This window comes from Artibeus jamaicensis, unplaced genomic scaffold (assembly GCF_021234435.1).
Source record: "Artibeus jamaicensis isolate MK-2021 breed Jamaican fruit bat unplaced genomic scaffold, CSHL_Jam_final contig_470, whole genome shotgun sequence".
NCBI lineage: Eukaryota > Metazoa > Chordata > Mammalia > Chiroptera > Phyllostomidae > Artibeus > Artibeus jamaicensis.
The window spans coordinates 549,141-565,709 of NW_026521849.1; the positions used below are offsets into that span (position 1 = coordinate 549,141).

The following is a 16,569-nucleotide window of genomic DNA, read 5'->3' on the forward strand; positions in this document are numbered from 1 at the left end:
CACCGGGTGTGCCCAAAAAGCTGGGTAAGAATGAGGAGGGGGTTCAGAGGCCATAGGAAGAGCATTGCTGGGGAAGGGACTGGATGGCCCCATGGGAGGGGAGGAGTCACCAAAGGCTGAAGCTGCCCTGGCCACTCCCTTCTAACCCCCTACCCAGATTCCCCGTTCAGGGAGTGAGGAGGATGTCCCCAGGGTGGGGATCAGATGGCTCTGTAGTCAGGAAAGGGCTGGGAGGGGAGACCACTGCGGGGTCTGGAGTCACCTTAGCTACTCCCAGACAGCCCTCACCCGGGGCAGCAGGACCCTGTTGGTGGCGCTGTCAAACAGGCTTGGAGGGGCCGTCTCAGGTCCAGCTGCTCCCTCTGGTGGCCATACTCGGCAGCGCTACCCTGCCCCAAACTCACCTCTCTTCCCAGTTCAAAATTAACCCCTTGAGTGCCCACTGCCTACTGGGGGTAGAGTCAACCCAAGAAAAAAATGATGATATGCCACCCCCTTCTACAGCATTGACTCTGCACCAGCCCCTGTCCTGAAGGGCAATCTATTAGCTCCTCTGACCCCTCCACAGCCTTCTGGGGTTGATACTATTTTATGGCTATTTTACAGAGGGACATACTGAAGAGAGAAGTCAGGTAATTTGAGGTTTAGAATACCCAGAAAGGACAGAGCCAAGGCTGGAGCCGAAGCACCAGGTCCAGGGCCTCTGCACATGATTTTGCATTATTTTTTTTAGAAATAAGGACTCATGGATACTGGCTGTTTTTATTTGGACTAAGCTTTTAGCAATTTGGATAGATTTTGTCCATTAAATAAGAAAAACAAATAAATGGCACTTGTTACCGAACCCCCAGTAGTAGTAATAATGCTTACTGGGTGCCTGTCTCTAAAGGAATTCACTCAGACTTCACAACAGCCTCATGAGATGCATAGTATTACTAATTCCCACTTCATAGATGGGGAAACTGAGGCATGAGGAATTTAAATAATATTTCATGGCACTGGACAAATCTAAACCTAACCACTCACCCCTGCCATTAAGTAAGATGCACAATCTCTTTCCTTCTGCTGCACACATCCAAAAAACTCGGGAACAAAGAGCTAAAAGTTCAGGCCAGGTCACAAAGGTTTTGGTTCCAGGCCCAGTTCTGTGTGGATTTAGGCAAATCATTCAGCCTTCCTGATCTTCTTCTGTCAAATGGGGCAGTTATGACACCCATTTCCCACATGTGTCAAACATTCAGTGAGATGATGGAGGCCACGCTCCCAGCTTGATGCAGGGCAGGGTGGGCAACCCACAGAGGTCAGTGGGCTTGGGGTGCACTCTGGGCCCAAGCACATGCCTGCATCTAAACAGCTCTGTGATTTGAGCAAGGCTCTCAGGTCTTGGTTACCTCAGCTATAAATGAGGGATAATGAGCTCCTTTCAGGGTTTTTGAAAACATAAATAACTCAGTGCCAGGGCACAGAGGGGACAGATAGGCCTAAACCACACAGTATGCCCAGCCCGGCAAGGCTCTCACCCAAGGTTATAATGAGAAGGATGACAAGGATGATAATGATAGTCACTTCCTGTGTGCAAGGCTTTCTTCTAAATGATTTACATAGATCATTTCAGATAATTACTCCAACCTTTCTGTAAGGTGAATACTATTATTATTTCATTTTACAGAAGAAGAACCTGAACCACAGAGAGGTTAAGTCATTTGCCCAACATCAAACCACTAGAAAGTGGCTGAACCACTGTACTCTGAAGCAGCTGGTTCTATGAAGGGAGAAAGTCGAGGCTTAACTGGAGCTGGCTAGGTGTCCCTTCCTCACTCACCTCTTTTCTCCTTGTCACCCATCCCCAGTGCAACATAAACATCAGACTTATTATTAACCAGGGACTGCTGGTGACCTTGGGGTGCAGGCCTGGGGGCGGGAGTGGGGTTGGGGCAGAGACTGAGGGCTCAGGCACACAGGGATGAGGGAGCCTTTCAAAGCCTCTTGGGTCCTCTGAGGCCATGTGCACACATGTATGTGTTTGCCAGGGCTACGCCTGTGCCTTAATGTCAGCATGTGCACTGTGTCCTCTGGAGCCTGAGGTCTGGGCCTGCTTCTGACCTCTTTGACTGAAAGGGGGGCAGTTAACCACCCCTTAACCACCAGGGGAACCCTGGGAAAATGAGCTCCACTTTGCTCAGCCTAGGCTTGCTCTTTCCTAAAATGGAATTAATAATAAAACAATGTCCAGTCTGAGCCTGGCCTGGGGTTACATGTATGATCTCAGCTATTTCTCCATTTTATAGGAAGGGAAACTGAGGCACAGAGTGAACAAATGGACTGCTCACATTCACGCAACCAGAAATGGCAGAGTCCTGGTTGTGTCCTGACAGACTTCTCTGTCACCAGTGCTTTCTGACCTGGCCTGCCCATGAGGACATAAGTTGTGCTGTCCTCCAGGTGGTCCTAGAGGTCACATGAGCTCAGGGAAGGAGAAGTTCAGGGTCAAACACATCAACTCATGTTTGATGTTGTCAATGTGCAAACAAAAGTGTGTAGGCCTGTATGTCTTTTATTGTGTGGCCAGCTGTGTGCTTGTTTGCCCATGCATGAGGCTGTGATCACAGATGTGTGTGACCTGCTGTGTCCTTGACAGAGTTTCTGCTTCTCTGTGCCGTGTAAATATGTGTGTGTTAGTGCATGTGTACACAGGCTTGTGGGCTTTTACGTCTCTGAGCTTGTATAGAAGTGCCAGCTGTGTGCCCGTATGCCCATATTTGTGAGTGCATTTATGTGTGGCATGTGTGCATTGGTGTGTTTCTGTACCACCATTTGTAAGGATATCTTCATAAGAGTATGTATCTTTGTGACCATTTGTAAGGGGGGGATAGTTGCATGGCTATGCCTTTGATTGTGCCTCTGTTCAAGTATCCATCTGAATGAATATGAGTGTATGTTGTTTAGGTACACAAATGAGTTTGTTTTGGCTTTTTTGGTGACTGGTGTAAGCGGTGCTGGCTGTGTGTGTGTCTTTGGGTTTCTCTCTGTGTTATTCTGTGTGTTTGTCTGCCTCTGTGTTTGTATGTATATATACATACATGTATTTGTATGCTTTTTTGCCTATTTACCTGGGTCTGTATGTGTGTGCACACATTCTTGAGGGACTTCACAGTGAGCAGTGGACAACACATACACACACTAAAATGTGTCCCAAACAGCCTTGTGGTGCTTGCTGACCAGTGCTCTGAAGAACAGTGGGGTCAGGAGTCAGTGGGCTCCTCAACACTCATCAGTCTAGGTGTGCTTAGGCCCAGCCTGAACTCAGCTTCCAGGGAGCAGCACAGAATATCACTGACACCTCCTAGCTCAGCTTAGAAGCTCTCTGAGGCGGGCCCAAGGCATGTGCATGCTCGTGTATGTGTGTGCACGTGTATGCAATTCAGTCGTCTTTGCCAGCACCTCTTTTTTCCAGCTTTTCCCATGTGGCTATTTACTGTTCCTCTAGCTGAGCGGAGAGAGTTAACCTAGCAGGCCAGGGCGGTCTGGGCTGGGGGCCGCCCCCTGGCCCCCCTCCAGCACCAGCTCCAGTTACAGCTGCTGGTTGGGGAGGGCATGGCTGGGGTGGGGCTGGGAGGGAAGACCGCTAGGGGCGGTGCATCCAGCTCTAGGCCAGGGGGTCCAAAGTGCTCTCCCAGTCACAGCCGGACTTGGAGGCCTGCTTCCATCAGGGGACAGCCTGATTGGGGTGAGCATCCCCCACCCCTCCCCTCTCAACCTCACCCTCCGTCTGGCTGGGCAGCCTATTTTGGGAGCAGGAGAGGCAAGCCCTGTCTTCCCAGGCAGGCCGGACCCAAGAGGAAGGGAGTATGGTGGAGACATTGGGGTTTCCCAAGGGGTGGGAGTGTGGGTGTAACTTCTCTCTTCCCTGCTGCTGCCCCATGGCTGGGTGTGGGTTGTGGACAGTCACATGTTATGTCACTGGGGACACTGGAGGCCTAGTTGGGCAGTAATGTGTGCCTGACTGCATCTCTACCCCGTGTCCTACTCTAATCATAAGTGGGGAACAGGCTCCATTTCAGCCCCACTGTGTATTTGTGTGTGTGTGAGCATGCGCACATGTGTGCATGTGTATGTCCTTGTCCCTGGCAACTGTCTTTTATTTCATGTCACTTGCCTGGTGCTGTCCGATTGTGAAAGATGTCACCCAGGGGTGGGTGGAGGGAATATTTTTCCCTCTTGTCATTGTTTCCAGAAGAGGAGAAGGGGTGGCCTTTTCCCCAGCAGGGTTATCCGTGACCCTGAGGAGAGGAAGGAAGGCTGTTGCCATGGTGGCCTGTGCGAGGCAAATTCCTCCAGAGTGAAGTGGGAGATATTTATACCCAGGGTTAGGCAGAGTGGCTGTCAGCAGCCAGAGTAGGAGAGCTGGGATATTTCAGACACACCGAGGCCATGGTATGTGGGCAGATGGGCCCTTGAGTGTGTCCTGCCTCTCTTGTCCCTTGTAGTGAATCTGTCTGTCCATGTGGGTAGGGTGAAATCTCCTGCTCTCCACTGGAGTTGGTGTGGGGAATCTGTGGCCTTCTGTGGGGAGGCCCAGGCCTGCAAGAGTCCCCTGTGGGCTGTGTGTATCTCACCCCTATTCCTGCTGCCATGTGACCCCATTGTGTGGGTCGATTTGGTGACATTGCATCCCATGAAAGAGGGGGTGCCCTTGTTACTCAGGGTGGATGGCAAAGCTTTTGGAATTAAGTCTCAACTGTCTCTGACTTAATCCTTTGGAGTCAGGCAACAACGGTGGATGGGTGGCTGGATGAGAGTATACATTTTCTCACCCTTGGTGTCCCCCAGGATAATGGCATCTCTCCATCACATCTTGGTTCTTTGTGTGGGTCTCCTTGCAATGACTAACGCAGGTAAGTCTGGGGGAACAGCCCACTACCCACCTTAGACCCAAGGGTGGCAGGAGTCAGGAAAACCCTGAAAGAGAATCAAGTTGGAGACTCTAGCCTAAACTGAGTCAGTTGGGGCACCAAGAAATTGGGGTTCTGACATGGGGTCTAGTAACAGGCTAGTATTTGTGGGAGAGGAGAGGATGCCCAAGTTGGTCAAAGACTGGAATGGTGGCTGGCTTCCCCAGAATGATGGAATCACAGGCAACCTATAATGAGATGGAGGAGCTGAGACAGTTAGATGCCCCCTACCCCACCCAGGACAGTGTAGAAAGGGTAGCTAAGACCCAGCAGAGGGTGGGTAGCATGCTCAGGGTCCAACTGTTCCTAAATTCTCAGCCCAGAATGGTAGAGCCCCCAAAAGGGTCTCTTTATGCTCATCCCTGTCCAGGATCCCAGGATCTCAGGATCCCAAGGAAGCATCCAACCCCTGATCTCTCTTTCTCTTTCCAGAAGCTCCACAGGAACATGACCCATTCACCTACGGTGAGGGAGGGAGGGGCATCCATGTTTGGGAATTGGGGTCTGGGGCTGGGTTTGCCTGTCTTGTCCTCATTCTCTCTCTCTCTCTCTCTCTGTCTCCTCTGAGTCTCTCTGCCTCTTTCTGTGTGTCTTTCTCTTTGATTCCTCTCTGTCTCTCTGATTCTCTCTTTCACTTTTTACCTCTCAGTATCTTATGGCCCATCCTCTGCTACTTCCTGCCCTTTGTCCCTCCCCTGTCCCCCTCGTCCTGGCCATCATCCTCTGCTCTCTTTTATCCTCCGTCCTCCCTGCACTGCCCACCTCCTCCTCTTCCTTCACTCTCATCTCCCTGGTCCACCTCCTCCCTCTTCCTCTGTCTGTTCCTTCCTCTGACTGATCTTTCTCCTCTCCTCCGGCCCATCCCTGCCACCCCCCTCCCGCCCCATTCTGTCCTTCTCTCCTTCCCTCTTCCCCTCCTTGCCCTCACCCTCCTCCCTGATGCCAATAGACTATCATTCGCTGCGGATCGGAGGCCTTATCATCGCCGGGATTCTCTTTGTTCTGGGAATTCTCATCATCCTCAGTGAGCACCCCCACTGCCTGCAGCCGGGCTTCTGCCAATTTGCACCCAAGCACCGCCTCGTCCCCGCCCCTCACCACCCGCCTCCAACCCCGCCTTGTTTCTACCCCCGCGCGCGCCCAGTTCTTGCCCCGCCCAGCCCCGCTCCAGTCTGCCCTACTCCCATTCCCTCCCTCGACCCCCGCCCCGCCCTTCCCGGTGGTTCCACCCCTCCCGGGCCCTAGCTGGAACAAGAGCGCCTCCCTGTGACGGCCTAGAACGGACTCTCAGCCCTGTTTTCCCCCCACTACCTACTCACAGGCAGAAAGTGCCGGTGCAAATTCAACCAGCAGCAGAGGTAAGAGGCCTGCCAGCACTCATTCACCTGCTCCCGCTCTGCAGGGTTCTGAGGGTGAGGCCAGCAGTCCACCCCACCGGCGGCAGAGCCCGACCCTTCAGCAAACTTGTATTAAGCACCACTACGTGCCAAGCCCCAAACGAGTCTTGGGACCAAGCAACGAATTAACTGCCCTCTCTGTCCGGCTGAGCTCCCAGCCCAGTGGAGGTGGTGGCCGTAGGTTTCAACTGCTCCGCAAATATAAAATCATAAAGTATTGTAATGAGTCCTGTCAGAGAGCCGTGGCGAAATGAGATCGGCACTTGGTGGCCCACTTGAGCTCGGTCTTTTTGCTAGCTCTTTGATTCATCTTTAAATTAAAAAGTTAAGGCCCAGGCAATGTATAAGTACCTTTTTCATGTTGAAACAATTATAGATGTTAGAGCAAATAATGGCTTATATTTATTGCGCCTGTCCCAATTGCCAGTTACCCTTCACACCACGTCCCCGAGGTAGGCGCTGTTATTAACCTCATTTCACAGACGAGGAAACCGAGGCACAGAGAGGTAAAATCGCTCGCCCGAGATCACTCATCTAGAAGATGAGGCCACCTCGAGGCCACCTACCTCTCCAGTCAACCCCGGCCGTTCTTCCCGCACCAACCCCAGTCCCTTCCCCAGCACTGCGGGAGGTCCTCATGGGGACCCTCCCGAAGCACTGCAGTCTCACACTTCAAGGGCTCTCGGGTTCTCCTGGCGCCCCCGGAGATCCCGGGCCGGCTCCTGGCCCATCTCGGCCCCGGGGCACACCCGTCTGTGAAATGAGGTCTGCATTAGGGGGAGTTCTGGGAGCGGCCACTCCTCTCCTTTCCCATTCCCAATCCCGCTGCTTCTCTATTCCCAGGACTGGAGAACCTGATGAAGAGGAGGGAACTTTCCGCAGCTCCATCCGCCGTGAGTTTGGGAAGATTTCGGGTGTTTGCTGGTGAGGATTGGTTCCAACGTCCCGGTTCCGGGTCCTCTCTGGGCGTGTGGAGGGCTTGCACTCAAACCAGACAGTCCGTTGCCGCTCCCCGCCCCCTCCACAGCAGCCGGGTACCCCTCCTGACATCTGAACTCTCTGTATCCCCCTCAGGTCTGTCCACCCGCAGGCGGTAGAAACACCTGGCGCGACGGAACCCAGCCGGCCCTACAGCTCTGAGCAGGCTGGGGAAGGGAGGAGAGAGGAGGAGGGGTCGCGGGCTGGGGTAGGAGGGCTGGGGGGGCTCCCCTGCCTCTCATTCTTTTCACCCTCACAGGATTCCCCTGGCACCTGACGCCTCCCGCCCACCACCCGCGCACCCACCGCCATCTGGACTGCCCTCTTCCCCAGCCCAGTCCCCACCGGTCCCTCTCTGCCTCCCAAACTTCAATAAAACGTGCTTTTCTCTCCTGACAGCATTTTGTGGATGTCAGTCCCTCTGTGCGAAAGTCTGGAAAGACACCCGCTTGGACCCGGCAGGGGGCGCCCCCACTCTTGGGGAAGAGGCGGGGACGTCGGCAGTGGGCGGGGGCGGGGGCGGGGGTGACCTGGACAGGGGCGGGCTCTCTGGGCCCCCATTGGCTACGGTCTCCCCCAACACCAGGGCTCCCCGATCCCCCCCAGACCTCGGTCGTCCCAGCTTCCAGCTGCTGCAGCCGCTCCTTCGTCGCTTCGGCATCCTGCCACCCCTTGCTCCAGCGCGGCATGGCGACCCCAACCCAGGCCCCCACGAAGGGTGAGCGTCGCCTAGGGAGAGGGCGCAGGGGGGCTCCGGGATCTTAGAGCTTCAGAGACAGGATCTGGGGAGATATCAATACTGGAAAGGGAGGGGCGTGGGGAAGAGGATGTCCGTTCCTCCCATGGCAGAGGCCCCTGCAGTGCACTCCTTGGAGCCCCTCGGGGCTTCTTATACATCATCTCCCGGTGCTGTCGTTCCTGCGTGGGACCCGCGGTTGGAGAGCTCAGTCCCAAGAGAAAGGATGCTCGGACCGGTAGCTATGGCAACCGAGTGGCTGGTCCTTTACAGCACAGCGATGGTAGTGGACGCGAAGAGATGGACTTTGAGGTTGAGGGCCAGTGGGTCTGCAGCCACAGAGGTTCCGGCCCATTCAGGGTCCCTGAGGTGGGTAAGGGAAGGAGGTCCATTTCCCTATTTTTTTTTTCCAACGGTAACTCTTACTGTGAGTGTTTCCTGAAATTCCTTACAGGTTCAGCGGGAAAGAGGAGAAAAAAGGAAAGACAGGCAGATGGAGGAAGCGAGAGCGAAACAGAAAGAGGGGGAGACAGAAAGGAACATAGAAGACTGACTGAGAGCCCGAAAGAGATGGAAAGACAGGAGACCCAGAAAGAAAGATCGGAGACTCGGAGAGGTTCAGGGAGATGGAAGGGGAGAGGCAGAGAAAGAGAAAATCAGAGATGGGGACTGAAGTAACTGTGGAGAGGAGGCGTAGAGAAAGAGCAGGAGATAGACCCAAAGCGCCAGAGAGGAATGGAGAAAGGAGGAGGGGCAGCACAGGGTGGGGCCTGAACCACTGCATTGAGCCCCCAAGGGCAGGAATGGGTGACAAGACCCTCCCTTCCAGTCCGCATTCAGGGGTGTTGTCTGGACAGGGAGGTGCACTTGGGTGCACACAGATGCTGCTCTCCACCCCCATCCAGCCACAGCGATTTACATTTCACACCCATTAACCCAGTTATGTGCACCCACTTAACCAGGCTCTTTCCCCTAAGAGCCTCCTTTCCTGAACCAGTTTCTCCAGAGGAGCAAGGGGAAGATTGGTTTAATTGAGGGTAGAGGGCAGGGAAAGGGTTTTCAGCACTGAAAGTGGGGCTAGGGGATAGGCTGTCAGTGCTGAGGAAACCCCACTCCACTCCAGCCTTCCCTTCCCTGCCCCCTTTCCCGGCAGGCAGGGGCTGCTGCACTGAGCCATATCTGCAGAATTGGAAGCAGGGTGGGGGTGGGGGGGGCTGCAGAGGCTGGAAGCCACCCTAGGGAGAGGGGGCAGGGCTGAGCCAGCAGGCCTGGCAGGAGCCCAGGACTTCTTTTTGTGGAGATGGTTAGCAGGATCAACGACAGCAGGCAGGCAGAGGTGAGAGGGACAGATGCCTCAGCTCTGAGCTCCCCCGCACCTTTTCCCCAGTTACAGCATGAGAGGGGACCACAGGTCTTGGGAAATCCGGCAGGGAGGAAAACATGCTGTGCCTTGCAAACTGCTTAAGGAAACTAAATAATGGATTGTTGGAGGGGAGAGGGGGAAGAGAAAAGTGAAGTCTTTCCCCAACCTGTCACAGAGCAGGAGGGAAAGTTAGGGGCCAAACAGGGAATGCAGGAGCCCCACTGGGCCTGGGTCCCTATTCCTGAGAAGGACCTTCATCTTGGCCAGAAGCCAGCCCTGCAGGGGAAATAAAGGAAGGTACAAAGGGAGCAGAAGGAGTGGAGGTTGGCCTGGAGTTAAAAACCCAACCCTTCAGCTCCCCACAGGACCCCACCCAGTCTGGGGTACCAGAACCCTTCACCTCTCTCAAGATGCCCCAGTTGCCATAGCAACCACCTCCTTTCTCCTGTCTTTGGCACTTGGCCAAGAGTGGTGCACATTTCTTCTCCTGCCTCCCGGCTCCACCCTTAGCCCAGCCTCACCCTCAGGACCCAGATTGCTGGGGCAGCAGGGACCAGAAGAACTTCTGCATGGAGCACAGAAGAGCCAGGGAGGAACAAAAGAGGATTCTGGGACAAGCGGTCACCCGGTGGGCTTCTGAAGGTTTGGGTTAGGCAGGGTGTATGGAAACACAAGAGACAAAAGCAGGATAATCCAACTGCTCCACCTCTAATGCAGTCTCCTGCAGTCCAGAAGGAGCCCTTCCTTCCTTCCTTCCTTCCTTCCTTCCTTCCTTCCTTCCTTCCTTCCTTCCTTCCTTCCTTCCTTCCTTCAAAACTTCTGTAAGATACTTATAAATTCCAGGATTAACAACAGAGATGAGTCAAACAAATGTACTCCCTATCTGGTGGAGGAGCTAAGACAGAGCACAGATGACTCTAAAATACTGTTTTTACATCTTTACACTTTTGAGAACAACCTTCATGATTTCTGCTCTATCCAGATGTTCCCTACACTGCTATTTATTTAATATTTTTCTTCAAATTATTAACTTTTACATAACTTAATTAGCTGTATGTTGTATTACCACCACAAATAGAAAAATAAGGATTATTATTTTTTGCCTTAAATTGGAGGCAAGTATAAAATTGTCATAAATGAATGGCTTCACTTTTCTGGGCATTAGTGTTCCTCTTCTGTGGAATGAGAATGAAGATGGCACCTACATCAGAGAGCTGCTGTGGAAATTAAATGTGTTATTATCTGTAAAGTACTTAGAAGAGAGCCTGGCATGTGCTGGTTAGAGAATAAATAAAGGAGAAAACCAAATAATGTCACAAAATTTTACCTAGATATTGTTGTCTGCTGAAGTCTCTGAGCCCAAGACCCGTTTTCTTGGGGAAAGGGGGAGATTAACAGTGCTGGAAGATGTTAAAGACACATCAGCACCTACCTACCACTTCCTTTTTGAAGACTGGACAGAGAATGGAGAAGGGAGAACTTACACATTGTGTGAGTCAGTGCTATTCACAATCTTGTCTAGGTGCCACCTGTATCAGTCAGTTGAGGCTAGAGCATGCTGGTGTAATATACAGCACCAAAAATCTCAGTGGCTTCTGACAACCAAGGTTTATTTCTCACTTATACTATACTCACGTATATTATCACAGGTCAGCTGAGGGTCTCTAGTCACCAAAGAAAACTGGAGCAGTTGCCATCTTGAACATTTATGTCACCAGACCAAAGTCAAAAGGGAGCTCCTCTATGGGCTCTTAGATGCTCCTGCTTGAAAGTGAGAATGACACTTCTACTCAGAATTCATTGGCCAGAATTAGTCACATGCCCCCCTACTGCCCCCCATGAAGGCAGCCATCTCTCCCTGAGCCTGGATGGAGAAGAACACTAATGCCAACACCTGGCATTGCCAGTACCCCTCCCCTAGTGGTGCCCTAGAATTCTGCTCTAGACAAGGCAGACTGCTGTACTAAGAGCTGTCAGAGGTATTAGGGACCCATCAGGATGGGTTCTTCAAAGGGAACAGTGTTCCGAGCTCTTCTGAAGGAGAGTATGGTTTGGGACAGGGAGGTGAGATGAGGAAAAAGTAAATTCAAATATACACATATTTTACCCACACATTAGCATTTATGAGGTCAGGGTGACTCTTCCAAAAGATGGGTGTGTTTCATGTAGTACAATTACATATATATATTCATGCATAACACACACACTGGGGAAGCTATTACAAAATCAATTATAAATCTTAAAATTGGTAATGCCTTAGAATGTAAAATGCATCATAATACAGGGTGTATTATAGGACAGCTCCCCTTGTGCTGGATTTGGTGGCAGAAGTGGGTGGATGACAGCAGTAGCTACAGTGCCTGCCTTTTAGAGCTCTCAGATGACAGAGATTTTAGGGAGCGTTCAGGGGAAGCCAATGCACTCAGCAGCCCCTCTGATGGTAATGGAATCTCTTTACCCCCAGCACCATAAGCAAATGGGATTATGTATATGTTTCCAGGAAATAAGTCTATAACTTGCAAAAGACCTCCACGGGGCACTAGGACCAGGACTGCCATGTGTGGTTGGGTAGGTTGTGCACTGTACAAGGGAAGGTACTAACTAATGAATTAAGTGGACACTGGAATCTATCCTATGCTTCAAGCCATGTGTCCTGACATAAAGCTATATCACCCAAAGTGAAGGGTCTCTCTATCTGATTTCTACACAGACACAATTGGGCCAGTGGCCCCGTCTGGATCCTCAAAAATGTTAAGAAACACAGTGTTGAAATATTTTTCCCTCTCTCTCTTTCTCTGCCTTCCTTCCCAGTTCCTCAAGAACCTGACCCATTTTACTATGGTGAGTGGCAGCTTCCGTGATGAGGGTACCCTGGGGCTGGATGGAGGGGTGGCTGCAGATCATCATGGGTCACTGATGGAGTGGCCTTAGTTGTGGGTGACATGTGCTGGGCCACTAGTCATGTGACCACGTAGATACACCACCTGGGTTCATGGAGGGCAGAATGAGATTGGGAGTACCTTCTCTGGGCCCCCTTCAGGCTTCACCAGGACTCTGGACTGGTGCATTGGGGTCACCAGAGTGGCAAACAACTCTGAGGCCAGGTTAATTTGAATCCTGGGTTGTCCACTCACTAACTCTGTGGCTTTGAGCAAGCAACTTTGCCTTTCTGGACCGTTCTGTAAATAAGGGAAAGTAATAGTTCTCATCTATGAGGGTTGTGAGAAAGAGTTACTTGAATGATACCATTAAATCATTTCCACAACATGGAACCTCAAAGAAATTACGTCCAGGTCTAGCAGACCTGGCCTCAGTTCCCTATGTAAACACCTTCCTGCCCTCTGCCTTTGCTCACTCATACTGTTCCTCCAATATGCCAAGTGTTTCCCACCTCAGGCCTTTCACACTTGCTCTGCCTCTGACAGAGAAATACTCCTCCTTTAGCTCTTCACGCAGCTGGCTAAGGCTCCTTTTCCTTCTTCAGGCCTCACACCAAATATTGATTGTTTGACTAAAAGAGACCCTCCCTGAATCTCAGGCGAGAGGAGCCACACCACATCAATACATGGTCACATGACTCAGTTTTTTGCCTAGTGCCTGATCACAATAAGAAAGTCAACTCCCTGAGGGCAGAGGCCTGGACCACTGATGCTACACAGTGGGTGCTCCCCAAATTAATATTTTTAAAATATTTACTATAGTATAATTAGACACAAATAACCCTTATATAGAAAAATAAAAGAAAGAATGAGATTAGAAAGTGTTGAAGAGAGGATGGAAAATTCTAAACAGAACAGCTAGAAGTTTCCATTGACATTTGTAAAGCCCAGAAGTTGGTAATGGAGGGATATCTGGGGAGAGAGCTCTCAGGTAGAGGGCACCACATTTGCAAAGGCCTTCAGGTAGGACCATGACTGACATGGACATGGTCCAGGAATAGCAGGGAGACTAGTGTGCCTGGGGTTGGGGGGTTGACAGGAAGTAGAGTGGGTGAGGTCTGAGAAGGAACAGGGACTAGATTTTACAGGGACTTGAGGGCTATGATGAGGACTTTGGCTTTTACTTGGCATGCAATAAATACAGGGAGGGAAGAGGGGCAGCTCTGAGCTGAGAAGGACCCTGATCTGACTCAGGTGTTAATGAGATCCCTCTGGCTGAGGAGTGGGGGGAGTGGCAGAGATCATAGAGAAGGCTGCTTGCTGCCTTCCCTAGTAGTCCGGACATGCAACAGTGGTGGACAGGACCAGGGGAGAAGGCAGTAGACATAGGCCATATATACATAACCACAGACTCCAGAGGAGTGGGTAAGGGACAGAGAAGACAAAATAAGCTAGAGCCATTCTCACACTAACCCACTAGAGGAACTTCCGGCACAGCCTGCAGCATCCCTGAATTTTGGACCTCTGTCTGGGGTATCTGAAGCCAGGTTGGGGAGGGGAGCCGAGGTGCCACTCCCACCTGGATGTCCGCCCCCCCCCCACCTTATCTTCCCCAGACTACGACACTGTGCAGACTGTGGGCATGACTCTGGCTACCATATTGTTCCTGCTGGGCATCCTCATCATCATCAGTAAGTGTGACCCCTTTCTGGGCTCTAAAACCCCTAAGTGAGGGCCACCTCAGGGTCAGGCACCTACAGTTCCCCTGCTGGCTTTTGACCAGACCCTTACATCCTGTCTTCTTGTTCTGCCTATCTCTCTCTCAACAGGCAAGAAGGTGAAGTGCAGGAAAGCGGACTCCAGGTCTGAGAGGTCTGGCCGCAGTGGGGAGAGAGGGAAGAGGGGTGGGGGTAGTAAGAGAAGGGCTCAGGGCCTGCCTTGTGTTTTACGTAAAGCCTGCTGCTATTGAGCCTCTTTATGCTTTTCTCTCCATCTTTGCTTCCCTAGCCCCACATGCAAGTCCTGTAAGTCAGAGCTTCCCTCCTCAGGTAAGGGTGAGAAAGTGTGTGGTTCTGGAAGGAAGACAGGTGGGAGCAGGAAGGAGAGTCATTAGAAGGGGAATTTCACTGGATATCCCTAAGAATGGGGCCACCAATCCACTGGATGGACATAGGAAATTCAGTAGGAGCCAAGATCCAGCAGATCAAAAATGTTAAACCATGACAAGCCAGTGGTATGTGAAATGTCCTAAAGAGTCCACTGACCCTCCCAGAAACAAGTACACAAGCCTATAAAAGCAAGGATGAACTAATTCCCCAGAGTAGAGAGCCATAAGCCTGGGAAGAGAGGAGCCCCGCATGGGAAAAGGACTTCGACAGTCAAATGAAGACAGAGTTGAGCACCAGAGAAGCAGAAGACAGAATGTTTTTCAGACTTAATTGTTCGTTTTGGAAGATCTAGGATGAAATGATGGAGAGAAAGGAAGGAGAAGGGAAGAGGGGTGGGAGGAAGGGGTGAAGGAAGGAAGGGCTTCTGAATAGTAGTATCAAAATAACAAAAGGAAAGATGTATAAAATACAGATTTTAAAAATTGATGTAAGGAGTATGAGGATGAAATGATCAAAAATTTAAGAAGGATAAAAAGAAAAAGGGATTGAGGGTGAGGATGAAGGGGATGGAGGTGGCAGGAGAATGGGATGTAGGAGGGGTGGGTACAGAGGGGAGTCGGGGTGTTGGCAGAGGAGAGTGGGAATTGGGTAGATGAAACATGTAAAGGAAATTGGAGAGAGATGTAGGCTGTAGGACAAAGATAAGCATGAAGATGAAAGATTGTGACTCCTTGGGGGTGTTAAATTTAATTATGTAAAAATATCTCAACCTGTTTTTAGTGGAACTGCTTTCTCTCCTCCTCCCCTCCCCCCTTTTTAAAAAGGAACTTGGAAAAATCAAATGAGAATATCTCTGCCTCTTAAAAAATGGGCTTTGGGGTACTCAATATTTGAGGGGATTTGGTGGGGAAAATTTCATCTATTTTTCATGTTCTTTTAATGAGACCTAAAAACATTAAGGGGACACTTTGTGGATGATTGGAGAAGATGGCCCTGATGCCTGGGTCTAAGAACACGTACAGGATTCCTACCCCCTCTGGTTGAGTGATGGTCCCACGTGGGTTGGAAACAGGGGAGTTCCTATTGTGTCCCAGTATCCAGGAGGCTGGGTGTGGGTAAGGGGAGGTGCAGGGGGAGTTTGGGGGCATGCGAGGGAGATGGAGACTCCCTTTCTGGAAGGAGGAAGCCTCAGAAAACCCCCAGGCTGAGCCAGCCTGCCTCGGCCTCTTCACAGGTGTATTCCTCGCTATGACAGTGTCTTATTGGGCAGGACAAAGACACACAGGTGTCCCTATATAGATCACATGTTAGAGAGTGGAGAGGCAAGACAACTCAAGGGTGTCCGTCCTGGGAATCTGGATTCCATGGTGGGGATGGAGGGCTCACTGGCTCTGGGGAGGGGGCTGCTTTCACCCAGGCTAGTTCTCATTCTCTCTTGCTTCCTTTCTCTCTTTCTCTCTCCCTCTCCAGCCCCTGGAGGTGGTGGCGTGTAACACCAGCCTCCCGGCACCTCCACTGCTGTCCCTGCCTGAGTGTGGGAGCCTGAGGACCGGGTGGAGGCGGTGGGGATCCCAGCCTTGCGCTGCTGGGAGCGATCCCCGGAATGAGCCGCCCCCCCAACCCCGAGGCTGGAGCCGCTGCATCCTGCTGCCCCTCCCCAGGCCTTGGCAATGACGACTCCTCAAAGACCCCATCTGTGTCCCAGATCCAGGGACTCACGTCTCCAGTTCCTGGAGTCCAGGAGTCCAATGCCTCCCCAGCCCCCAGAGTCCTCCGTGTACTTCCCTTCTGCACCTCCTTGTCTCCTCTCCAAAGATCCGTTCCCCTGCACCTTCGGTGTCTATGTCTTGAGCTAAATAAATGTGCATTTGGTTTTTCCCCTTGTTCTGTCTGTGTGTTCTCATCTGTGGGGACGAAATGGGGGAGGGACAAAACTGAACCTGGGGGGCTCTCACCCAAGCCTCCAGAATTGTCCCTCCTTCTCCTTCTCCAGTGGTTCCCTTCTCTTTCTCTGAGCCCCTCGAGTTTCTCTTCCCCTCCCTCAACTACCTCTCCCCAGTTGGCCCTTCCTTCTCCTACCCCAGAAGCCCTAATAGACCCCTTCCCCTTCTCTCCGATCCCATTTGCAAAGAAGACCCACCCAACCAAGACCTGCC

At 51.7% G+C, this 16,569-nt stretch overlaps 1 protein-coding gene across 2 annotated transcripts; it reads left to right on the forward strand.

The window, feature by feature from the left end:
- The first annotated feature begins 7,880 nt into the window (after positions 1 to 7,880).
- Positions 7,881 to 16,296, forward strand: FXYD7 (FXYD domain containing ion transport regulator 7). Of its 2 annotated transcripts, none has more exons than XM_037129532.2 (6): positions 7,881 to 8,045; positions 12,238 to 12,267; positions 13,922 to 13,996; positions 14,135 to 14,177; positions 14,313 to 14,353; positions 15,884 to 16,296. In XM_037129532.2, exons 1-6 carry the CDS (start codon positions 8,015 to 8,017, stop codon positions 15,904 to 15,906), a joined length of 243 nt encoding a protein of 80 aa, XP_036985427.1. In that variant the 5' UTR covers positions 7,881 to 8,014; the 3' UTR covers positions 15,907 to 16,296. The 2 variants fall into 2 exon arrangements, with proteins under 2 accessions (XP_036985427.1, XP_036985428.1); XM_037129533.2 differs by having other exon boundaries at positions 14,135 to 14,168.
- The last annotated feature ends 273 nt before the right edge of the window (positions 16,297 to 16,569 follow it).

Coding starts and splice junctions, on each gene's coding strand:
- FXYD7 (XM_037129532.2), top strand. CDS start 8,015: ATGGCGACCCCAACCCAGGCCCCCACGAAGG. Junction 8,046..12,237: donor AACCCAGGCCCCCACGAAGG/GTGAGCGTCGCC, acceptor CTTCCTTCCCAG/TTCCTCAAGAACCTGACCCA. Junction 14,178..14,312: donor GCGGACTCCAGGTCTGAGAG/GTCTGGCCGCAG, acceptor TTGCTTCCCTAG/CCCCACATGCAAGTCCTGTA.